This window comes from Perna viridis, chromosome 3, assembly GCF_037379345.1.
Source record: "Perna viridis isolate PV_CMFRI_1.1 ecotype Kerala chromosome 3, ASM3737934v1, whole genome shotgun sequence".
Classification (NCBI taxonomy): Eukaryota; Metazoa; Mollusca; class Bivalvia; order Mytilida; family Mytilidae; genus Perna; species Perna viridis.
In genome coordinates this window covers 703,224-730,582 of record NC_142447.1, presented here as the reverse complement: position 1 = coordinate 730,582, position 27,359 = coordinate 703,224, and the positions used below count along the sequence as shown (strand labels likewise).

Here is a 27,359-nt window from a genome sequence, read left to right as displayed (position 1 = left end):
TTTTTTGAAAGTCTAGGGGACTTTTCCAATGCCATTCACTATAGGGTGAATGTAGATATTTTCAACTGGTTAATGTTTGGAAACTTACGAAAGCCCCTTGTGTTCATTTTCGTAGCATTAATTTTATTTCGCGTTATAAAGCAAAACTTTCGCGCACTAACGCAAAATATTTTATATATATCATGAAAACACGCATTACGGAGACCAAAATTTCAATTTTTTCCCGAATGTCTATCATTTAGTTGAAATATACGTAGCAGTGAGTATCCTCGCCACCATGATGGTCATGAATAAACTTCTCTTTGAAACTGAAAGCATCTTGAATCGACAAGCAAGAACCTATACGGCCGCCATTTTTTTTTCATTTCAAAGCTTCATGGGGATCGCTTTATAATCGGGGGGGGGGGTTCTTTTATATAAACATTTCGCGTAAGTTTCGCATTAATACGCATAAGTTTCGCGTTTTAATGCGAATTTTTTAGTCTACGAAAATGAGCTCAATCCGGGCTTTCGTAGAAATTCAAGTTATCATCTTTGCTTTAATCGTATATAGAGGTATACCACATAAACTTGAAATAGGTGGTTGAATGCTGTAAAAAGATTTTATTATTATCTCTCAAATCTAACCACTCTATTCTATCCAACTCACCCGTCCAGTTCAAGCAATGAACTATGCCATCAATTGAATGGAAGAACTATATTACATCGTGATAAACGTTGAGAGGTTCAAGTGTCTATCTAGTCGTAAAAGTTCTGTTTACTACTTATTTATAGTACACTTTCCGCCTCCTTAATTACATGTGCTGAGAAAAAGAAAACATCTGGCAAACTGATTCATTCAAGACAAAAATGAGCTCAAGTTTATTGTAGATGTATTATGTAATATAACAAATGTTTAGATTTACTAAATCTGTCTGAAATTCAAATCTCTTTGAAGTATGACTGTAACAATCAGATAGGAAATGTGTTTTAAAAAGCAGATGGAAAGCACCTGCTTATAAAATAATAAACTGCTTAGAAATAATGTTATTGCTCATTTGTAAATGCTGGATGTCTGATCTAGTTATCAGTAAGAAAGACTTTAGTGATGGTTCCTTTCGTAAAGCCTTTTTGAAGCGGTAGACATTTCTATTCACTACACCGAGATGCCTGAGTACGAAATGTCGGTGTATATGATAGATATGACGCATGTAATGCAAATACAGGACCTCCTCTTAAATTTGGATCAGACATGTGAAAAGCAAATCGAAAATACTGAAGTGTCAATGTAAATGGGGGTATGAAAGAGGGGAAATCCATGGACAAAATACGTTAACTGACAGGAGAACAATCGACAAGAAAGACAAAAATTATAATGCACAGTGACAAACCCCGCAAAAAAGAAAGTGAACGCAGGTCCTCCGGTGGGACGAGTTTGATGTTTACCAATAGGTCAAATTTTAACCAGGAGCTTATCATTCCAGAGACAGGAGCTTATCCCATAATCAATGACCAGAAGCATATCTGAAGAGACAACTTATCAACAATCAATCGACAGGGTCATATCGTGCAGCCATATATCTCCATTGACAGGGTCATATCCCACAACTAATCGACCAGGAACATATATATCCAGAGAACCACAACCAGAACTAATATAATCAGAGACATAGACATATTCTACAACCAAGAGCATATATCTCACCAAAGACGGACATTCCCCACAACCAGAAACATATCCCTACAGAGGCCGGGTATATATTTATAACCAAGAGCATAAACTTGCTTAGAACCAGTAATATAAACATCTGTGGAGCTAGACGTTTAAGTTCACTGAGCCTGGTACAATCATTCCCAGCGTTCTTCTCTCTCCAGAACCAGGAAAACATCGCCATAGTGTGCCTTTCGAAGTGCAGAAGCATATCTCTCCAATACTCCATAACAGAAGCGTATCTCAATAACATACCTCCGCAACATACGCTTATCTTCTATAACAGAAGCATGTATCTCCATAACAGTCACGTACATCTCAGTACACAGTAACATACTTCGCCAGGAAAAAGAATACCATAACGTAAGCAGAGCTTGAAAGCACACCTCTAAAATAGCCCCCAAAGCAAACAAAGAAAAATACATTTTTACCTGAAGCTATACAAGATATACCTACGTCTGTTCCTTGTAGCCACTGTGCCGTTTGAAAAGACATGTGTCTTTGTTTAAGCGGAGCACAGCACATGGAATTTTGCTGTATGTTTACTGGCCCTAATCATGCATACATCCAACATACTATGTCTTTGGGACACGCTATAACTAGCTTTTAGAGGTGTATTTACTTCTTTATACAAGACTGATGTTAGGCAATGTTCATTAACAACCAAACCAAATTTGAATTTAATATTAGCAAAACTCATGGAAAGTCTCTTTTACAAAATAGCTGGATGTTAAAATAACGTGATGCAATCAGCACGTGTACCTGGAGACCAGATGCTTCACCAATAATTGTAAGATGAATTGCACGTATGCACAATATAATAACCATCAGGACAAGACAAGACCAAATTAATGTACATCTGCTAAACTCAAAATATAACTCTAGTTACATAACCCTACCCCCCACCCACCAACCCACCCCCAAAAAGAAAATTCACAGCGCCCTCTCACGAAAAAAGTTTCGTCCAACCTTGCGCAAAACAAAACAATGTAAGTATGATAAGCTGTGTATAGATCGACAATATAGTACAGCGCACATTGTTATAGTACAGCGCACATTGTGTATGCAGATGACACCGAAAGTCAAGGATGTAAAACAATATAAAGATAATATACAATATAACTGATTCAATAATCCGAGTATGGTACTAGCTAGCGTTGCCCAAACTAGGTAAATTAGAATTCAAGCTGGACCTACATGGATGAAAACATGAGTCAACAGACGTAGTTAATATTAAGGTACATGACGTAACGGAAGCTTCTCACGGTTAACAAAGTGTCAACAACCTAATTTGCATTAGCATACTTCAGTCTTTTGGGATCATTAAATGACTGCATAATGATAAGGGGATACAAGTCCTTGTGATGATGAAAAGCTAAACTAAGTTATTTTGATTGACTGATTGATTGTAATTTTACATCAGTTAGTAAATACATTTCAGGAAGAAAAACTTATTTTGTTTTGAAATTCTGAGCAAGTTGAATTTTAAAATGCTGGTTCAACTTGAGTTTTCGTGTGCCGGGTAAAATGGCGAGGAAGTGTTGCAAAATGAGGTAGTTAAAACGCAGCTGGGAAAGAAAATACCAATGCCTTACTTAAGAAACGATACGGGCTATTGATAACTCGATTGAACGTGAAAACTAATTAAGAACTCATATAATACTCGAAGAGAAATAACATAATCAAGGGAAAGGAAAGAGCTGCAAGGCTTATTGACAGAGGTAGCAAAATTAGTCCAAGATACAGGTGTTTAGAAGTGGCTTGTTCGTGACCCTATAATCTTCAAAGGGAGAGAAACAATTAAAGATATCAGGTTAATCAAGCGAAAGAAAGACACGTCTTCCAACTCGGAAGTTCTATTCTGACTTCAAGCAAACCAGTCTTTATTACTAGAAAGATAGCGAAGTCCAACATCGAAGACTTAGTCGTGGATCAAACCGAAGATTTTTAAGACTTGAGAAAACCTAACCGGTCTGTTTAGTTGTACAAATAAAAAAAGCAGCAGCACGAGTCCAAATTAAAATTAAAAATCAAAAGTACATAATGTTTCGCAATTTTAGATATTGTAGTCGTAATTAATAGGAAAATTCACATCCAACATTTAATTTTCTTCACGTTACGCCTTTAAGCAAATTAAATTGCAATTAATAACGATAAATTTGTTCATAACACTGATATAAAAAGCCTGAGTTAGCAAATCGCAGTGTGATATAACTAGGATATATACAGTAACATAGTTTGAAGATAGTATGAAAGGGTTTTGGATAAGTAAAAGTTTATACACACAGATAAGAGGTCTTTAAAACCGACACTTGCTCAAAATATTTATATCGGGTATTGTGAGCTCATTCAAAAGATTAATATCTAAGACAAATAAATTCAGACTTAACTTTCTTAATGGAGAAATTCTATTTCAAACGTCTAGGGCTCTGAAACCTGGGTTTTATTCACTGAGACAATACGGCTTGGGTCATTTAATTGTTAATTGCTATTATATCTAAGTATATATAATATTTACTTATGATATCAGGGATATGTTTCACTCACAATACCACAATGCAGAAAATGTATAATATATAAGATCGGATTAAAAGAATGTCACGTCGAGATATCGAACATTGGTGTATATCATACCCGCTTTAAAATCCAAGTCACTATGTTAGGATAGAACGAAGGTTCTGGAGTAAATGGGGATAGCTCAGTGGCAGATTCAGTAGCGGAGGTGTGACGTCCTCCCCGTAAATTGGAAATAAAATATATCATCTTGCATTAAATCTTAATTTTCATCACTGCTCGCCCTTTCAGTTCATCCCGACTGTTAGTGGGGTTTGCATTGTTACTCATTTAGTACTTTTGTCGCGCGGTTTTGCACATGTTGTTCTTTGGGTGCTGTCAAATAATCAAACTTTTGGAAAAAAGCCGGAAGTAGATGGTCAAAATTCCACGAAGAGCAAATAATAAAAAAAAAAAACGGGACAACAACAATTATGATAAACAAAGAATGCAAAATGACCTTTGACCCGGTAGTAGGGTTGTAGTGGTGAGTGTAAGACTTATCTGTCGTAGAAAATCAACAAACAAATGACTCGAGCCTTTTCTCATTCATTGCTTGTAAGCATTCACTTTCAGGGGCGGATCCAGACAATATGAAAAGGAGGGTTGCCATCCGTGGTTCTTCAAAAAAAAAAAACAAAAAAAAAAACGGGTGCTAGGACATTACTTGCCATATTTGACGACGCCTGCACTCTTCTGGATTCAACGTTTACTTAGATAAGAACCTGGCTACGCCACCACCTATATAAATTCTGAAAGGACACAAGTATAATTTGAGTCCGGTGGTCAGGTGTGCCGTGATCCTATTGTTCCAGAATACCGTAATTCACTTCCTGTCTCTATAAACCAAGATTGATAAGGTCGTGGTCAGTCAGTGCAATAGGATACTCCTGTTTGTTTCTGAAGCAATAACGAATGTTTATACGCCCTTCTATTGACGACCATGATAGGATATATATAGTACAGTATATACATGTCCTGTCCTGTCCGTACGTATGTTCACCAGTTTGACTGATTCTTATAGAGACTGCTACTTAACAGTCATAGTGAAGAATTTTAATTCATTCATGGTTGCATGAAAAAAAGTTTATCTGATAGGACTATTGTTTTCTGTCATAATATGAAATGAACAAGAAATAATATCCATAAAATTCGGGGGGGGGGGGGAATCCTCTAGACAGAGTTAATTTTACTTCAAATGTTTTCCATTTATTTGGAATGTCCTGCCTCTTGTATCACTTAGTAAACTTGATAAAGGCTAAGGCCGTATAAAACTAGTTTAACTCCACCGCAGACAAGTGGCTGTCCCCAGTCAGTAGACATTGGTCATTAATATGTCTTTTTGTCGTAATTGTACTTTTTAGTATATTTTGAAGAGGTGTCATCGTTCTGTTACCGTTGATTTTATTACGTTTGTTATCGGGGCCTTTCAGAGTAACTTAGAGTTGTGTGTGCACGTGCTAAAGACAGTTTGGTGATCATGAAAATATTTACTATTTTGTATTTAGGTTATACACTAGTGCTTATGTTATGTTTCATCATACCCGTTCTTTTTTCTATTGAACACAATATACAAGTCATTTATTTGTAGCCAAATTGACTGACAGATGATGGATGTTGTTAAAGTAAATCGTCAAACATGCACTAATCAGTTCATGCAGTCAGTAGAGCCCTGGTTTCTCGTGTGGAACATCCTTAGCTACTCCTACAACGCAAGAGGTTGAGATTCTGTTTCTCAATAGACAACACCCCAACATCAAATAGCCTGTCATACTTATAGTTTTGCTCGAGTAATCCAACGCTTGAATACAGCACGGAATTTACAATGCAGTACATTTGAAAAAAACAAAACCGAAAATTCCAGGATATACCAATAAAGACCTTAAAACAATGGTACCACCTACATATGCTTCAGTTACCACCAGTTATTGTGTGAAAGTTAAACATTCTGCAAAATGTTGTTTTTTTCTAAAGTTTGTTGAACTCTGCAACAGTAAAAAGTTTCCTGGTATTAATGTGTTTTTGTAAATAAAATATGAAACATCTTGAATGAGTTCTTTGTCGCTGTCAGCTCTCAACAAAGCACTGGCAAATTACTGTGATGAAATAGACATCTTTTTGACTAGGATAGAAATCGAAATGTTTAGAAAGTAAACACGGAGAGCGTTGTGTCGAAAAAAAGGTTATAAATTATCCACAGCTTTTTTACGTGTCACTTTGGACCCAAATAGCGTTCGTAATTTATATCTGCCAGATTTTATCATACAGGAGTTAACAGTTATAGAAATAGTTCAAAAGGATTTCATTGTGTCTTTGGAGTTTTTATATTTTTTTGTTTTGTATAAAAAGAAACAGCTGCAAGGTGCACACAAAATTTAACTGGTGGAAACTGTTCTCTGTTTGGCAAAAAATCGATCTTTTCCAGCAAAGAATTACAGTGGAATGTCAATATAACCCACAACTCTCTGAGGGTGTAATTTCACTATTTGTTCAATCAGCATAAATTAAATTTTGAAAGAAATATAAAAAAAAAAATGACGTATCATTCTACCTAAACCGAGTAATAATTTAGTTGACATGTACAGAATATAACATTTCAGAAGCATAACTCTTCTATAGGGTATACTTGTTCCTTGTGAAGACCAATGGCGGGACAATGTAACCAGGCATAACCAAATTGAAGGAAAATTAGAATCTTTGAATTGTACTCAATTTTACCGGTATTGTCAAAGACTTGATAGTCATATTTGTGTGAAAATGAGGCGAAAACAGACAGATGGTCCGGCGTAGTCAAATAGCAATAGTTCGAGCAGTTAAACATGTGTTTTTATAACATGTTATTTAACTGCCTCTAGAGACTATTTGTCTTTTATTATTCATAAGTGAACTAGAGGTTGATTTAGAAATATAGTGAATGTTTCTACACCCCCCCCCCAAAAAAAAAGAAAAAGAGAAGAATATTAAGAAATTTAAAAAAAAAAGTTTACTCAATTAAAAACCTGTTTGAAACAGACATTGCCCGGTTAGAGCAATATATTTTGTCCAAGTTTTATAAAACTAAATTAATGCAATAATTAATCAATTGAACGTACCCCCTAAGTCTGGATCCAGAGTCGTTCCTCGGCCAGTTGTACCGAATATTATCCCTTTGCCATTTCCTTCCGTCATAGGAATGTATCAAATCACAGAAAATTACAAGAAATATGAAAGACAATTCCATAATATTGCACATATTGAGGAAATTTGGTATTGTAGCCAATTAAACCACACAGTAAGCTTTCATTTACATTAAAAATTGCGGTTTTTAAATTCGCTGTTTACTCAAGTTCTCGTATCAACTTCAACTTGAAGTGTTAAAATAACTTTGAAGATTATATCATTTCAAAGCTATAAAACGTATCAATTGGAATAAAAAAAATCCACCTAGTTGTTTCTTTTGAAGTTTTTTTTTGTCACTTTTCACAAAAATGCTGGTTAAACAAATTTATGGCTAACATTGTGTGTCCCACTACGAGAGCGTTTACACTGATAATGGAGGCCAAACACAAATATATAAATTTTTAAGTCATTCTATCCAACGAAGGTATTTCCCTTCGCATAACTTCACAGTGCAACCTTTAAATAATTCTTCAAGTATTACTCTAACAAAATAGAGAGCTTGTACGCCACGATAATAGATTTCACGACTGCCGACAGAGAAAAGATTTTTCATGATATAACTGACAGTTTTATTGACATATGATGCACATGCATTTTATACATGCACGTGCGTTATGACTTTTTCTTACTGTGTTCGCAGACTGACATAAATTCTCGGCGTATTCAGCGTGTCACACGCGCACTAAGGTAGCAGTAAATATGCCTGTCTCCATTTAACTGCCATTTTATCCGTCCGTCGGTCTGTAAACATATAACTGTCGATTGTTTATTTATATCCCCGCACGAAAATAGTAAAAATATAGTACAAAAGATTGCACCGATAAACACAGGAAAAATGTCTGCCCACCTGTAAGTGAATAAATCATATTTATGCATACTTAATTGGTCATAATCCTAATGTATTGAATTCGAAGGAGCTTTTTGACGCCGTTTCTTCTGGGATTTATTTTGGACGAAAAACATCACTAATAGGCTTCAATTTTAACACCTTCTCTATATTTAACAACTAGTTGTAAAGTGCTTTATGTTATAGCCCAGGGCATTCTACAGTTGTAACCATGTCTCTTCCTTTTCATATGACAAGTAATCGCGTCACTTTCCAAAGTGTGTATATATTCTGAATATCTCTCTATATGTGTATTGTTTTTTCCATGTCCGTCCTCCTGTGCATTGTGATACATGTAATCATCTCGAACTCCCTTCTATAGAGTACGTATACTAAATATGCGTCCTTTTGTTCATTGTTTTCAGCTATATCCGTCTGCCCACCCAAAATACTGTCTGTGTCCCAACATCTTATCTATCCTTTATTTTGTATTTTGATGAAAATGAATTTCTGACTTTCGCCGAGTAGCAAAGGCTCTTTTGAAGAGATATTACTTCTAAGTATGTTTTTTTTTAAATAAAATATTTATTCCTGTAAGTGCATGCTCATAAGAATGTTGCATATTTCTCTAATAGGAAGGACTTCAAAAGATGAACTTGTGTCTAATCTCCTTTGTATAATATTCTACAATTAAAATATGTTTAAACTGGGACTCGGTAGCAAAATTGGGTAGAGGATTTTTTTTTTTTTTTTTTTTTTTTGGGGGGGGGGTACATTGTATGAAGTATAAATTTATCTTACCCTGTTGACCTTTTGACCTTGAAATGCGGGGAAAAATACTTGCAATTTTTTTTAAAACAGTATGACACATCTGAAATGTTTTGTTTAATCGTTTATAGTTTACTTGTAAGTACCTATCCGCATAATAGTCATGCGTGAGATAGGTGATAGAGACGGTGAGAATGACAACAACTAGGTCCGTCTAATAGACATAATTGATACATCCCCTAAAAACCTACAAAATACCACATTTAAATTGATTTTACAAATAAGAGTTGTCAAATGGATACTATCAAGCCTCAAGATAAAAACGACATATTCATTAAAAACAAGTACTATCTTTAAAAAAAGATAGCCGACGCTGTAAAATTTGTTCTATTTACTTATAATTTTCTCCTTTCTATTCAGTAAATAATACATGGAACGCAATTTCAATTTTCAATACAGTTTTTTCGAACGCCACCAAGTTATCAGTATTTGGCCAATCAGGAAACATAACCGCCATCAGGTGACTTGCGTTTCTGTGGAAGAGGGTCTTTAAGGATCTTTAAGGGCAAAGGGTAAAAGGCGAATTAAAAAAAGAAAAGAAAAAAAAAGGAAAAAAAAAACAATGGGAATCGGGAGTTGGTGCATGGTTACTATAAATACACTTTGTCCAGATTACGCATGAACTTTCCATATTCTTGTATGTGTTTTGACACTATCATATGCAAGTAGAGAGCGTAAAAAGGCTATGAAAGAGGGTCCTCGCTTCTTGTTAAGACCACTGTAATATACATTTTAGGCATCTTAATTGTGTAAGTTATTAATATAAGATAACGCAACATCAAAGTCTAGAAACTACAAGTATCGCAACCCGACTCTTACACTGACTGCTATTTAATAAATAAAAATTTAAGTTAGGTGACTTGAGGATTTACAAATATATACCAGATGGTGACAAAGTAGCTTTCCGATTCCTGTTAAATTTTTAAAACGTTATGTCCGCTATAATGAAAAATAAACAGTAATTAAATTTAAGGACTCCATTAGGGTCATCTACCGTAAAAATCTTTTTAACAAGTAGACTCAAATAATTTGGCAATTATAGTTATTTGAATGCAGGTGGAAGAAAAGTTCAAAGTCGTTTGTATCTTACGATTATATTCATAACTCTTACTTGTGAAAATCCATTCAAGTCGAAAGGCTTTGTAGCATTGCGTTTAGTTTCCCATCTCCTATGCCATCTATAAAAAAAGTATTTTAACAAGCGTGTGATGACCTATAAGATTTAACAAGCAGACATGACCCTTAAAGACCGGACTCCCGGACTTCTGATTTACTCTGGAACTAATTTCTTTCCGGCATTTTTTATATAAAATATAATGACTTAAATGTCATTGCCAGCAGTGCGGTGGTGGTGCTATACTGAAGACCTGAGAAGACTAGGATATTGGCAGTTTTGCCTCACCCGACAGACCCTACGACAATCAGTCGATGTACAAAGATTCATAAAAAAAAATTCAACGGTGCAATCCCTCAACGCAGATATACTCTTTCCTAGAGTTTAAAAATTGTGTTGGTTTAAAGGTAAAAAAGGTCCAAAGGTTGAAAAAAAAAAGATTAAAAATGAAAATCTCAGTAAGCATTGGTAAGGGGCGAAAATAATGCACTCAGATATGTGTTTATATCTATCAAAATAATGGGACTATTCAGGGTTTGTCGTTTATACTATTTAATATCCACGGAAACAGAAAGACTTACAATTGCTGAAAAGTTTATATACGTAACAGACAATAAAAAAATAATAATACATATAATATAACAGAAATGACCTATGGTGTCATAAAGAATACCAGACCAAACGTCTGATCTATTAATTCAGAAGATAAAAAATGAGATCATGAGAGCCACAGACCTAGTATAATCTATAAGAAATGTGTCCAATACCGCAGCCTATAACACCAAGGAGTTTATAAGATTCCAAACAAGAACGAGAAATTAAAGCTAAACTTAAGTGTAATCAGTCACCAAGAAGCTGAATCCAAAATTTAAAAAAAGGTCCCAAGTTTATGCTGAGGAGACTTATTGAAATGGATACCGGTATTACGACGTCAAAGGGCTGGGACTTAAAAATATCAACTCCTAAGCATGAGAATGAAATTTATATTGAGGATTATACCATTACTGCAATACTTAGAATTAACATAGCGGTTAACCACATATATATAAATGTACTTCAAGAATAAAGAACAGTAATATTTCAGATACATGTGTATTCAGTGCACAAAGATCTAATGTTTTCAGAAGTGTAGTAGATATTTGAAACAGGAAGCGAATCTGACAGTATTGCCAAGTGTCACTAATTGTGGGGGTTCCACCCCTTGACAGCTCCAAAATTTATAAATTTCCGCAGATCAATACTGATCACGATTTACAACCCAAGATTCAAATCGGTGGTACATCAGATTTGTTTTGCCATGAAGAGGTAAGAAAAAAACACTGGACAATTCGAAGGCCCCTGAAAAGGTTTTTTTTGTTTGCTTGGGACTGTTTCATGTATAAAACTCCCACATATTTTTCAAACGTTAGCATGTATGACCTGACGAAACTCCCCCTTTCCAGATTTTCGAAGTGTAAAATGCTACATGACTCCATCATATATAAGTAAATTGAACTATATTTTAGTGTCCTACACATCATGTACAATTTTGAAAAAAAGCTGGAAACTAAAAATGTGACGGATAAGACACGACTTGACATGGTGGTTACCATACTGTATTTGTCCCCGACATATCGAGCGAGGGAATAAAAATCAACTGAACGAATACCGAAAAACCGCTACTTGAGATCCGTGTCAGGTGAATAAAGATTTAGACCAGAAGTGACAGAATATAGAAATCAATCATGTCTAGGGGACTCATAACCTTAATACATGTCATTTATTTCAGGTAAATATAACACCTTGTATATATCGTGCTGTTGATTTTTAAATAAAATAGTCTCAATAAATGTACAGATCTGTATTTGCACAACAAAATCTATCAAACTTTTCACTTCTATACATGTTTTTTCATCTGTGGCAACATACCTGCGTATTAAGATTTCATGTCATGCCAAAGTTTAGTCATTACCATTACAAAAATTTTACTCGTGGACCGTTATGGTGTATACATCTACATCATAAGAACCGATTGATTCATCATGCTCTAGTTTTCCTGTAGAACCACTTTCGCCTATCCTGTATGTGACATTTTTTGTAGCAACTCGGCATGTGATTCTATAAAAACAGAAGACGCTTACCCTACCGGTGCACCTGGTCCATGCTCCAAGTTTTAGTGGAGACCGGTTGCCCATTTACTTGTTTCTTTGTACGTGTTATGTTGTTTATTTCATGTTATTTGTTGTGTGTCTATTTTTCCTGTCTATTCTTTATTCTTGGCATATATTCTTTTGATTTCCGCTCGAATCTTGGTTCCATTAAGGACAAAAACATAAGAAGGGTTAAGAATGAAACCCATTAAAAATATCTGCATCCCATTCTGCATACTTTGAGTATTTTTATTTTCATTTCCGCAAGACATCGCACCAATTAGGGACGTTATATTACACTCCCTGCATCATTAGACCTTTTTTTAATTGCGTTATGCTAACCATTTTGTACTGTGTACAATGTAGAATTATATGCTCATTTCAGAATTCAGAAGTTCATTGTAAATTTAGCGCTACGGCCCAGGAAGTCACGTTTTTAAACAACTGAAAACATAAAATTCTAAATTGTCAAAATAGATCAAAATTTTTTATCATATGAATGAATATGGTGAATACTTCAAAAAGACAACAATTATCCCACAGGATGAAACATGTCAGCTCAAGGCCACCCAAAGGTCTTTAATGAATGAGGAAACCCTCTCACCATATGATAGGATGCAACTGGGCCCAAAACCAATATATACAGGTACAACGAAATAATTGCCCTGATAGACTCCAGCAACTTAGTAAACTGAAAGAGAAAATGAAACAAGACATACAGAGGCTAGAAATACATGATTTGGGACAGGTGCAAAAGATGTAGTGGGGTTCAAGTACTATAGTGTCATTGTTTAGTAATGCAATAAAGTAATCTCTCCACTGAGTAATTAAATCATGATTACAATAGTAAGATCTCTATGTTATTAGTTAAAACCTCAGCGTCAACATATCATGAAAATTTTGTTATATGATAAAGATATACAAAGTTTATACTGGGTCAAGACCCCCATATCAATCACAGCCTTTTGGCACATAGAACAACAATTTTAGAGAGATTAATTCATTTGTACTCAACCTATTAGTTGAAAAACATGAAAAATGGTTGTTGCCCAAACAGTTCAAGATGAATATCAGCCCTCTGTTGATGTTATGACACTTTGTGGTAAATCTTCAAAAAGATTCATTCTAATTTAATCAAGTTATTGTCCAGACATAAGAAAAATGCATTTTTTTCTGCCTCCACCCCTCATATTAATCCAGCATATTTTTTTTCGGCATGTTTCCTTGAGGCACAATTTCATAAAGATCTATAGTCTTGTACTCTAGTTATTGTCCCAATACCAAAAATTATGATGTCAGCATGATACCATATATAATACAACCATAAAAAAACAAAACCAAAAACAGCCATTCGCATTGTTATGAAAGAAAAATTGCTCAAAGACAGCTTAATTCTGACAATGCCATGGAATTTGAGATTGAGTTCACCATATTAAAGATTAATACCAGTTCAGGAACTTATGACAGACATACACAGTTTTAATACTGGAACAAGTGGTTGTAGATTAGAGATTTGTTCAAACACAAAATTTTAGATTTATAATTAAAGTCTACATATTCAACCAACACAGATATATAGATTTATATCAAATATTCCAACAATCCACAAACACACACACATATACTAATAAAATCATGATCAATATATTACATAATTGACTAAAGTTCCAATATTAGCCCAAATATAATCAAAACTGCAAATACAATACTAACTACAAAAGTGTGCCAATACTGGATTAAGCCGTCCAATACGTCATATTGGACTGGTTAAAATTCATATTGGCCTAGTGTATTGGACTAGTTAGTCAATAAAGGTATAATTGTGTAAGATTTTCCACATTGGCTGAATTATTGGTCCTTGGCTAGAAATATTGGACTTCAGCTACGCCTCAGTTCAACATGGCTAGCCTCGGGCCAATAAGTAAACCTTACACAATAATACTATAATACATATGGCACAAAATAGTCCTATCCCTAAAATTGTAAATAAAAAAATATAGCATGCATATATTTCAATTTTGTCATTCATACAAAAATATACTGATAAGGGTAACAACAAAATTTATATTTGAAAAATAAAGAAATACAGTAAATAAATTTCTTTTAAAAAGTTTCAAAGACTGACATTGTTATGTGATGTTTCTTATACAAATTAATGCATTCAAACCTGTACATAAAACCAATTAGATCACACAAGTTTCAAACTCTCGATTTATTGCTGTGATTTGGCATCAATTTGGTCAAAGGTGAAACTAACACCAACTGCTTCAGAAAAATACAAATTTAATGTAAATTAATTTGCGATAAACAAAAAAGATTTCTTTGCAATGTACAAACAACGAGAATTCACCAAGAATGATAAGTACCATTACATAACACTACAAGTAGACTTATTTGATGTTCTTGGCATGCTTGAATTAGTGTTCTGTGAACTTTGACTTCTTGTCTGATTAAATTGGGCACCAGATGCTGCTACTGGTCGAGTGCTTGGACCTGTTGAAAAACTTGAGCTTTGTGACTGGGCAGAAATTCCAGAGGAACTAGGGTAACTTTGTCCAGTTGAATAATTTGAGCTTTGTGACTGGGCAGAAATTCCAGAGGAACTATGTGATGGAGCAGACATTCTTGAAGAGCTGTGGTGACTTAGTCCAGTTGTTCTGGAACTTGGATGAGAAAATGCAGACGTACCACTTGAGTTGACAGAGTGGGGTGCTCTTACTGAAGAAGGAAATCTGGTAGCTGAAGAAAACTCATCAGAACTGGCAATGTTCTGATAGTGAATAAGGTACTCTGGGTAAGACTGGGCACGGTCAAAAATCACAAAAATAGAAGGGTCATAAAGTTGGTCCACACAGGAGTCATACAGTTTGTGACTCTGTCCAGGAATTTCTGGTGGTCGGCGGAGACCTGACTTTCCCTGGGTAAATGCTCCAACCAGAACTTTAGCTCTAAACATGTATCTGTCACCAGAGACTGAGGGTCTGGCATACTTGTGACTATAGCGTGCATCCCTTGCAAAATAGGATCCTTCACCATATACTGTAGCATTCTTTCCACTTTTACGGAAATCAAAATTGTTGGTACAAATCCCTCTGCATGTATCCAGGCTGTCTGTTCCATGAAACAAGTCTCTTTCATCCACTGTGGTAAAGGCAGAGTTATATTTCTCACCATCAGCATACATAGATTTCTTCTTACTATGGAATAAACAAGAAATCATGCTGAAAACACCATATGCTACAGGGTATGCAATCAACACTTCATTTGGGAGAGGCTATAAAAATTTCAAGTTAAGAGAAGTTAAGACATAAGTGACCTGTTTTTGTACCCAATTCCTGAAAAGTTCTGTCACTACTTCAAAACTCCAGCCTAACCTGCCTTTTCTAGTATGGCACAATGCTTTTCAATTTCAAAGAGATCCATATACATTTACTCAAGTTATTGTCTGGACATCAGAAAAATGCTAATTTCTGGCCCCTTTTTGGTTTGTAACTGCCATTGGAACAACTTCAAAGATCACAATCGAATTACCCTGCCACACAAGTGGCGAGGTACTCTGTGAAACCCTTCAAAAAGGTGGATGTCCTTCCCTCAGTCTATCTGTCCCCAAAAGTTTCTGAATGAATATATAAGATTGGATCAATGAGTTTTTTTTTTTAACTTTAGGTTACAGACCACCAATTCAACCAATGAGCATTTGGAACGTACGCAAAAATAGTCCTACGCAGAAATTACCCCTGTTCCTCATAGTGCTGTGAAAAAAGTTCTCGTCTTATTTAAAAAATTTAAACAGTTTCTGAAAGGAAAAACATTTCTGTACATTTTATAGGTGCATTTTGCTTCTTGTGATGTGAAGCCTAATCTCCATAATGATTTTTAAATATACCCCTATCTTGTGAAAACACTGGGATTTCCCATGCTATTTATAGACCCTTCACTTCCGGTGACCAGTACTGCACTGCAAGTCTGCTAACCCCACATGCCATTCTGAGGATTGTAAGCTGACATATGTAGAATCATGCTGATATATAGTCCTCTGCAGGTTAAAGTTAAGGTAAAGTCCAGAGAAGCCATTGAATATTGTGAAATTAGCATAGAAGCCTATGGAAAGTGGAATTAGTGGTTTTTAGCCTTTACCATTAAATACAAGCTTATTTCAATTCCAGCAAAATCGAAAAAAAAAAAGATTTTGAATAAGGCCATTTTGAACAATTTGCCAAACCCTTTTTCGCCATGATATGGTGTGGTGTAACTTAAAGTTCAATTAATGCACTATTTTTACAATGATTGTACTTACACCTGATATTCAAACCACAGCTTCCTATTCTGTACTCTGTATATACACTGAATATTAAGTTTGTATTTTAACATTGTTTTCTCAAACGTCTCCAAGACTTCTTGGTATTCTGTAGCTTTTAGGTTTATCTCCACCAATTCAAACTCGTGGGCAAGATCCCAAGGGGCAAAATGCTCAGGTTTTGGCTCTTCTCCATATAACTCTATAGTAGTACTGACAAGCCTCTGTGGACTGAAGAAATAAATACAAATGTAATGGTGTGTAAGCCCTAGCTAGTATCACTCCTCCAAAGGTGAATGTAGAGATACTTTTGTTGTCTTTGGCTAAGTAACCATCACTTTTGGTGGCAGTAATTATACAGTTATAATTTAATTTGATTTGTAACTTGCTTAATTAACCTTAGACAGCAAAATTATTTCCTATAACTTACTTTGTTACAATCATTATCATTGATTGGTCAGCCCTCTACAATTCAAATATTTTCAAACAAAATAATGTTTAAATATTTTTTCTACATTTTTCAATATTTTTATTTGTTCTAACACATTTACAGTAAATGGTCATAACACAAATAATAGAAACAAAGTATGTAATTTCTGACAACAACAAAAAAAAAAAGAAAGATATAAAGTTTGATTAACGTAGGAGCTTGTGCCGTGGTGACTCAATTGTGCAAAGAAAAAAAAAGTGTAGTAATTATTTTGAAAACCGAGTGTCTTAACATCTCATTATCGCAACAATTTAAAGTAAGTGGTCTTGACATTTACTGATATATTCAATGAAAGCCTTGAGGACTATTATTGAGCTGCTATTCAAAACAAATTGTATTTTGTTTTCTGTTAATAATTAAAGTTTTCCTTATGAATTATAGGCTGGCCAATGAATAAAGAAGTGCAATTCATCTTCTATTTGCCCAGTGGTACATATTGTGCAAATTCTGTTATTTTGAGGGATATTTTTATAGCAACCTTTCTCTATTGCTAGAGAGTGGGCACTTATTCTATATTTACAAATTGTTGACCTATCAGATTTGTATCTACAAACATCAACATAGGAAGGCCTTTGGTTTTGTCTATAGATAGTTTTATAGAAAGATAATTTATTGCTTTCACCTATACTACTATTTTGGTTTTGTAAGGTTTGATCATGGAGTCTGTTTGATATTAGGTAAGACATTTTTGATATTGCTAAGAACATCCTCTTGTTTTACTCCACATCTTGATACAAATGTTCTACCTAGGCCTTGTTTGAATTTGATTCTGCAACTAGGGTCTCTATACAATGAATATAATATATTAAAAATTTGCGTAGGGAATTTATTTTTACAAAGTTAAATAAACCTTCTCGCCATACTGTCGAATGCCTTTCTTAGATCTATAAATGCTGCAAAAACTTTCTTTTTCTTTGTTTCATATGCATCGATTATTGACTTGATTGTAAAGATGTGGTCAGTAGTTCTGCACTTATCTTTAAATCCAATTTGATTTTCGCAAATGAGATTATTATTATTTATGAATTTCATGATTCTAGTTAATATAATTTTATTCAAAAGTTTCCCTAGGGTGGAAGTTTATGAAATTCCACTGTAGTTTGATGGGTTGATTTTATCTCCTTCAGAAAATTAGAAAGTTCCTCATTATTTTATAGATATTTTTTTAAAATATACTAAAAAATGTAACTAAATCATGGTAAAATAACACCATTAGTGAAATACATCAGTTTTCTAATGAAGTTGTTTTTACAACATTATTTTTTCCCTTAACTTTACACTATGACAGGAATCTAATTAGACACGAGAAAAGACTATATCTCACTTACACATTGAAAACCTTAAGTATTTTTCATTAAAATGATAGTTTCTGTTAATGCATATTTTTTTTCTGAAAAATATATATACCATTACTCATAAGAAGGATCTACTGTATTCAGATTTTAATCCATTAGAAATTAAATTAAAAGGAATATTTTAACTTTTGAAGAAGGTATCATGAAACTGTGTAAACTGAACCCTGAGAAAACCAAATTTCACTTTAACAAAACCTTAAGTCCCCTTGCTGTTCCATTTGGACAAGTTTCACTGTATATAAGTGTAAACTGCCACAAAGTTATTTCCCACAACATGTAAAAAAATAAGAAACATTAAATACTTTTCAGTATCAAAAACTCATCTGCGATTGGTTCTTGCATAAAAGAAATTTTGCCATAAAGGTCTTAATTATGCCACGCTTACCTGTATACCTACCTGCAAAATCGACCTCAAGTAATTATCCTTTACAGAAAAATAATCACATTTAAGTTCACTATACGTTAATTCAGTATTGTTGAGTTAGCCAAAATCTTCAGTTAAAATGTCTAATTTGGAAATAAAAAAGATAGAATCCAGCAGAGGAATTGTAGAAGATTACAAGTTTCACCAAGCTTTTGTAAAGAAAAATGGAGACATATAATGGAGATGTACAGTCAAGTCTTGTACAGGCAGATTGTTCACAGATGTTTCCTGTAATGGTGTACTGAGTATGAGAACTGGATCACATACACGACATGAAGTCTAAGATATTGGAAAGACAGATCCTCAGACCTGTCTGCAAGAGGAAAGCAGTTGCCATGGTATCAGAGCATCGACAATTACATCCAGTTCAATCTAAGAAACATGCAGCATTCCACAGTATGGACATGGACAGTATTCCACAGTATGGACATTGGCAGCATTCCACAGTATGGACATGGACAGTATTCCACAGTATGGACATTGGCAGTATTCCACAGTATGGACATTGGCAGTATTCCACAGTATGGACATGGACAGCATTCCACAGTATGGACATGGACAGTATTCCACAGTATGGACATTGGCAGCATTCCACAGTATGGACATTGACAGTATTCCACAGTATGGACATTGACAGCATTCCACAGTATGGACATGGACAGTATTCCACAGTATGGACATTGGCAGTATTCCACAGTATGGACATTGGCAGCATTCCACAGTATGGACATTGGCAGCATTCCACAGTATGGACATTGACAGTATTCCACAGTATGGACATTGACAGCATTCCACAGTATGGATATTGACAGCATTCCACAGTATGGATATTGGCAGCATTCCACAGTATGGACATTGGCAGCATTCCACAGTATTCTTATGGACATTGACATGAACAAGAGTGATAAATTTGTATTGTGCAATTATGCATAAAAAGTTTCATAAAAGTAGCTGAAAGTGTTTTTGAGTTATTGTGCAGAAACTTGAAAATCTCCCTTTTTCAAGGAAAAAATTCATAACTAGGAAACGAAAAATCTAAAATTTATAAAAATCAAAAGGGAGCTTATGTCAATAGATATGAACAATTCACCAAAGTTTCATAGAAGTTGAGGAAAGTGTTTTTAGTTATTGTACAAAAACTTGAAAATCTCCCTTTTTTTAAGAATAAAAATTCATAACACAGAACCAAAAAAATCTTAAATTTATAAAAATCGACAGGGAGCTTAAATCAATAGATATGAACAATGCATCAAAGTTTCATAAAAGTAGATGAAAGTTTTTTCGAGTTATTGTCCGAAAACTTAAAAATCCCCCCTTTTTAAGTAAAAAAATTCATAACACGGAAACGAAAAATCTGAAATTTATAAAAATCGAAAGGGAACTTATGTCAATAGATATGAACAATTCACTGAAGTTTCATTCAAGTTGTCAAGTTGGTGAAAGTGTTTTTGAGTTATTGTCCAAAGTGTGGATGACGGATAGACGGACGAACAACAGTATACCATAATGCGTCCTGTCTTAGACTGGCATATAAAAATATATACCATGATTAATGGATTTAAGAATGGACACTACATTCCTTTAGTGTTTTGTTTGGTACTGTCCAAAACAAAGGCTTGCTACAGGAAGATGTTTACCTGCTGAATGAAAGATGTAGGATATTTAATCTGACCCTAAAAATCAGAATGGTCCACCTTGATTTTGAGGATCATATGCATGTGACTGTGAGTGACATGTTCCCTATTGTCATTAATAAAGCATGGAGATTCCATCTCAGTCAATCATGGTGGAGGAATACTCAGGTCAAGGGACTAGGGAAATAATGATTATTTCTTTGGACTAGTGTTCTTCCAACCAGAGGAAATTGCAGACTGTTTCGTGGAGAATTTAATGCCAAACATGCCCACCGAATGCTAGAGTTGAAAGTTTGCTGACTATGATTTGTCAACATATATTGATGAGAACGTACCTTTTCCACCTTCAGCATGGGCTGAACCCCACCTGAAGGAGAATATTGTCATAGCCTTATGGGCTGTTATACTCACTGTTTTTTTTGTTTTAAATCTGCTTCAGAAACATACAATGGTCTTCGTAATATACCTCGAACAGTTGCATAATCAATATTTTGTTGTGACATAACTCGAAACGACAACCTATACTTCTGTTTGTAGTTCTTACGGGAGTATAGATATATTTCCTGTTTCTTTATATACTTCACTTCTAATGTATATATCTTCAAGTCCTGCAATACATTTAACAGTTATAATGTGTTGTCAGTTATAGTGAGATTTGTTGGTCCTGTTAGATTAAGGTCAACAATTTTCTTTGTAAGCAATCTAGTTTGACAATAACAGTGTATTGAAATAAAAACGATATACTGATGAGGCTTCAAGAATCAGGGTAAAAATAAATTTTTCTGATTCACGCCAAATTTGTACCCGGTATATTGTTTTTATTTCTAGTCAATATACTGTTAGTGACTTTATGTTGCAGTTCTAATCATTAAGTTTGACTTTTAACATTTCATCCCTACTGGTGACACCTGAGAGTGACACTAGGATAAACAGGTTGTTCATTGAAAGGTAGAAAAGTAGGCAGGGCCTAAGTGTTATATACTGTCAGTGACTGTATATCACCTGTATTATACTATCAATATATTTTTGTTGCTCCTAAATAAAATGATTGCAGTATAAAATATATTGCTGTCACCAATCCTATAGAGTACAGAGGTGTTGACATTTAAAAATGAGATTACATGTAATCAGAAGCTAAATCAGCTGGCTGACATCTTGGTTGCTTTGGTCAAGAGGATCAATTGTATAGGTCAAGGTGGTACAAATGTATCTTAGCAGTTAACCAATTGTTTGAGTGTTGCAGTAATTGCATAATAGTTGCAGTTCCTAACATTGGATTTTCCAGGCTATACTCTGGCATTTTTAGGTGAAGTATTTCTTGACTTTATAAAAAAGAATTAAATAAAATGCTTTATGGGGTGCAGCTTGATACCACCACAGATGTCAAACCCTGAACTGTTTGGGCATGTATGGACACACCATTTAAGCTTGACTATGATACAGCTCTGAATTATTTAAAAATATCTGACACAGGAAAAGAAGAAGACGAGAAAGGAAATGGCCTCTTTTTGGTCTTGCAAACGGTTTATTCCCGACTGTCCAACATTTTAAAATTATGGAGTTCTGATTGTCCAACAACAAAAGTTCTGATTGTCCTACTTTAATTGTTGTTAATTAAACAATGTATGATCATCATTATAATTTGAGGGTAGCAAGGGGCTTCTATTGTAAATAAATAAATAATAAATACATATCTGTATAGATTAAATACAAAAAAATCTTAAAATAGATGAAAGATAATTTTGATTTGAAATACATAGTTATTTTTTATTATATTGTTTTGGATATTTTTTAAAATATCAAAACACATCATACTGTTTAAAAGAAAATATTTGATATATTTTTCAAAATATTCAGTATTTTTAATGCTTTAGGGATCAAATACAATATGAATGAATAATGATTTTGATTTGTGTATAAATTCAAGCAAATGAATGCAAATTATTTCATAAAATCAAAATTGAAATATAATATACGAAGCTTAAGTGTACTCTTCAAATGAGTTGTAGCACTCCAAGCTAATTGCATAATAATATCTTTTCATAGTTCAACAAAAATGACAACTGTTCTAGTATAAGTGCTATTTTCCATTAAAATATCTGAATAAAAACATCAGCTATCGAATACAGAAACATGATTGATTGATTGTTTGTGTTTAACCCAGTTGCCCTGAGAAGAGCGCCCCAGCCCCTGGTCAGTGTTCTAAGCAATATTAAGTCGCCTTTTACGACAAGCTTAGTGCTGCTGCAGGCCTATTCTTATGATACCCGGACCCGTACAGGGCAATACGGAAACGACAAACCAAAATGATAATCGGTATACTCAGCCATTATGGCATAAGTAAAAAAAAAATCAGGTAACAAATACTGATGCAACAAACCAAAAGAATAAAAACTAAGACAAACAGAGTACAAACTAACATCACAAACCTAAAGCAACACTACTAGTATATTTTGTTTCTTTTAATAAACACCCCTTATTGAACCCCAAAACAATCTTTATCAAAACATTTTCTAATTAACCAACATGTAAATTTCTTATCAAAACATTTCTAATTGTCCAACATTTTTTTACCCTTTTTTACCTGTAATTTTTAAATATTGGACAACCAGGGAGACATTTTGTAAGTTTCTGATAACCATAAACCTAAAATCAGTTCTATCTTTCCTTTGGAGGGTATGACATATGGTCGAACAATTTCTGAGATACATTCATTCTTATTCAAGTTATTTTCTGTACTTCTTTCTTGTTTGTGATCCCTCATTCCTTATCCGAGTTCAAGTCATAACCATCGAAACAATCCCGGCAATCATTTGTGGTATGGCACCTTCTACATCAATATCAAAGAGATCAGTTCACTTGTACTCAACTTATTGTCCCAACATGATGAAAATGTTTATTACCGCTTCTTTTTAGACCCTAATTTACAATCAGTTCAACTTATATTCCCCAAAATAAGTCAAGTTCTTCCTTTGATGGTATTAATACTTATGGTACAATTTCGAAAGAGAGATTTATTCACTTGTAGTCATGTTATTGTTGGAACATCATAAAAATGCTTGTTTCTGGTTCCATATTCCAAGACAGTCGATGTCAGAACTAAAAAAATGAATCCCAGTCTTTTTTGATTGTATGGCATTATGTGGTTAAGTGAAGTTACTATTTCAGGAAAATGCTTGTTTTTGAGCCCTTATATATATGGCCTCTAATTCCTAAGTGTTTCAAATCAAAAACTCCAAATTAAATCCAAGCCTACCTTTTTTGTTTCAAGTTACAGTCTGGACATCATGGAAATGTTTGTGTCTGGCATCTTGTTGGCCAATCATTTCTAAACAGTTCATGTCACAATCCCCCAGTTAAAAGAATAGGCCTGCAGCAGCGCTAAGCTTGTCGTAAAAGGCGACTAAATAGTGCTCAGAACCCTAGCCGGGGGCTAGGGCACTCTGCCCACAGAGCAACTGGGATGTGTGCCCCAGGTGGTAGAATGGGGTACCCCTGATGTGTTACATGCTGGGGTTGTCTTGCTATAATACGTAAAACCTGACCGCAAACCATAGTGGTGCACCGTGTTGGGAAAGATGCCACGTTCCTCGCACATTAAAGAACCCTGCTGTGGTATTCAATAGGAGTAGGAACCTTTGCGCTCCGCCACAGGAGGCTAAATTGCCCGACCTTACCCATCCCTTCTTTTTCCAGTGGCAATCAAAATTTGTCGACCCTATTATCCTTGTGACCCATCCTTTTTTTTTCATTTTATGTTCATTTTATCATCCATTTCATGTTCATTGTCTGAATATAGCTGAAATATTGCTGCTCAGACGTTAAACCCCAACAAACAAACAAACAAACACAATCCCCCAAAATCAATACAAACCTACTTTTGGTGGTATGACACCTTGCGGTACAATTTCAAATAGATCCATTCATATTTACTTAAATCATATTTTCAGACATCATGAAAATAACTGTTCATTATCTCTTTTTTCGCGAAATAGTAAAAAAATAGCAAAACAAAAAGCTCCCAGGAGCCTGAATCGCTCACCTGGTTAAATTTTTGCCATTCAAGGGCAATAAATTTAACAAGAAGTTGTACAACAATTTTGACTCAAGAAGACTTTGGTAGGATTCATTATAAGGATCATTTCAGGAATTCAAAGTTTCTTTCAATCTATCATAGTTTTCAAGATACTGGCTGAAAACTTTCTTCACCTTTCAAGGGCAATAACTCTTACAATGAATCGTCTTACAACTTAGATCTCTGAAGAGTTTAGTAGGCCTTATGATAAGGATCATTTCAGCAGTTTAAAGAATTTGGCTTTAGGTTTTTAGTAATAGCAGTCATGTTTTTCCACAGATCATTAATTCATACATCAGTTCTACGAAAAATATGCTAAGAAACATTCATACCAAACTTGGTTCAAATTGGTCTGGTAGTGGAGAAGACTTGAAAGAAATAACAATAAAAATAGCAAAAAAACTTTGAAAAAAGCATTAACTCCAAAATGGCATAATAGATTAAAATGAAAATTTGACCACAGATAGATCTCATTATGCTAAACACTTTCACCTCTTACATCAAAATTTGTCTAAACCTAACAGTTTTAAAGGTAAATGCCCAAAACTACAGTTTGACCTCCATGTTCTTTTTTGTTTTTTTGACAAATAAAAAATCACCAGTTGAGTTCTATGCAGGATACCCCAAGGAACATTCATATTAAGTTTGGTTCTGATTAGTCAAGTAGTGTCAGAAGAAAAGAAATTTGAAAGAAATAACATTAAATATAGCAAAAAACATAAAAAAAATGGCAATACCTTCAACATGGCTGAACAGATTAAAACAAAAATTTGACCACAGATAGATCTCAATATGCTATTTCAAAATTTGTCTAAACCTAACGGTTTTGGAGATATATGCAAAAAACTACTGTCTGACCCCTATGTTCTATTTTTGGTAGCTGCAGTCATGTTTTTGACAAATAAAAAAATCTCCATATCAGTTATATGCAGAATACCCCAAGAAACATTCATACCAAGTTTGGTACCAATTGGTCAAGTAGTGTCAGAATAGAGAGTTTTAAAAAATTATTAACGACATTGACGGTGGACTACGACAACGAAAGGCAAGTGATGGCAACAACTCACACGGCGTTCCACCAGGTGAGCTAAAGACATAATAAAAAGGAAATCCCTCCAACATGGCTTAACATATTTACACGAAAAGTTGACCACAGACAGATCTCATCATGCTGAACACTTTTACCCTTATCAATATTTTGCTTAACAGATTTAGAGATATATGGAAAAACTACTGTCTGACCCCAATGTTCTATTTTCAGTAATGGCTGCCAAGTTTTGCAACAGTACATAAATCCAACGTCAGTTCTATGCAGAACACCCTAAGGAATTGCATTAAGATTGGTTAAGAAGGGAAGAAGTGTGAAAGTAATCTCATGAAAAATGGCTACAAAAAAAAAAGGTCAAGAAAGGGCAATAACTCCATTATGGCTTAACAGATTTGCACAAAAATTTGCCCATAGAAAGATCTCATCATGCAGAACATTTTTAACCCTTCAAAATTTGGCTAAATCTAATGATTTTGAAGATATGTATGAAAAACTTCTGTCTGACCCCTGTATCTATTTTTAGTACCAGTGGCCATGTTTTTCAAAGATCAATGATTCTAAGCCCAGTTCTATGCAGAATACCCTAAGGAACATTCATACCAAGTTAGATTCTAATTGGTCAAGTAGTTTACGAGGAGAGTTTAGAAAAATCGTTAAAGATGACGATGGATGCAAAGAGATTGCAAAAGGTCACTTATATCCAGGTGACCAAAAAGGAAAGTTTCAAACCAGAATATCCCACTCAATTTGGCACTGTAAAATTAGCACATGATACACAAAAAACATCTCTATAATCTATTTAATTGAACTGTTAAATAAACTCACTGAATCAAAAAGTAGGAATGATTTGTTGTTGTCTTCCCAGTACCATCTCCACTGTGTCAGGTAAGTGGCTTTGGCTGTAGGATTGTCAACAAAGGAAGGGGTACTTAATCGCCTCACATTGGGGTCAAGTCTTCTGGCATTGGTCATGTTTAAGACACAAGTATGTTCATCATGTAAATCAAATGTTATCTTAATGTCACATATTTCACCAGCATAAACTACATCCTGAAACAAAAAGTAAACATACTGTATCATCAAAGTAACTTTCTACCTGAATAAAACGATCAGCTTAAAAGAATTTAGATTTTAGCACATATGATAATTTTAAGCATATGCAAGTTTGCTTGATGTAATACAATTTACATGTACATGTAAAAACATATTGTGCTTGATAAAACATCTTAGCATACACCAAGAGAAACTAGACACTGCCCCTAACTTGTCTAATGCACCCCGAAGCCTGCAGTACAGTTTGGGACCAATGTGGACATACAATTCATATTAGACACAAATTTATGGTGGATAGACTAAGGACTGCCTTTGACACACAATAAGCTGCTTTTCTAAAACATCCAAACAGTACAATTTTTTGATGACAGCACAATAACAGAATATGACTTATTCCTGACAATATGCACATCTCCATATGATAATATATCACTCCATTGAGTTTTATAAGTCATTGAGGAGGAAGCTGCCCTTAGATTTGTTAAATAATGGCAAAGTTCCAACAGCCATCATATCTACAATTTTTGTCCACATATGATTCCTGTATTAACCTCAATGTTTACACTGAATATAAAGAAAAATTACAATATTGAGTTATTTTCTACGAAAGTCCTAAACCAAAATAAAATTCACATAATTGTAAAACTTTATATAATATCACCACTTTCACATTATCGACTAGGA

General features: G+C 34.4%; 2 protein-coding genes across 3 annotated transcripts in view; both read right to left on the bottom strand.

The window, feature by feature from the left end:
* Positions 1–7,973, bottom strand: part of LOC148620564 (fibrillin-2-like) — a 90,690-nt gene extending 82,717 nt beyond the window's left edge. Inside the window, exon 1 of the mRNA XM_088574219.1 lies at positions 7,336–7,973. Within this exon, the coding sequence (XP_088430345.1) occupies positions 7,336–7,475 (140 nt within the window). The 5' untranslated portion in view covers positions 7,476–7,973. The remainder of the gene's footprint in view (positions 1–7,335) is intronic.
* Positions 7,974–13,867: 5,894 nt separating this feature from the next.
* The window catches only part of LOC148620563 (uncharacterized), a 37,377-nt gene continuing 23,885 nt past the window's right edge, over positions 13,868–27,359 (bottom strand). For both annotated transcript variants that reach the window (XM_088574218.1, XM_088574216.1), the window contains 4 exons: positions 26,448–26,672; positions 20,911–21,107; positions 16,597–16,827; positions 13,868–15,496 (listed from right to left, as the gene is read on the bottom strand). In XM_088574218.1, coding sequence (XP_088430344.1) covers positions 14,668–15,496; positions 16,597–16,827; positions 20,911–21,107; positions 26,448–26,672 — 1,482 coding nt within the window. In that variant the 3' untranslated portion in view covers positions 13,868–14,667. The remainder of the gene's footprint in view (positions 15,497–16,596; positions 16,828–20,910; positions 21,108–26,447; positions 26,673–27,359) is intronic.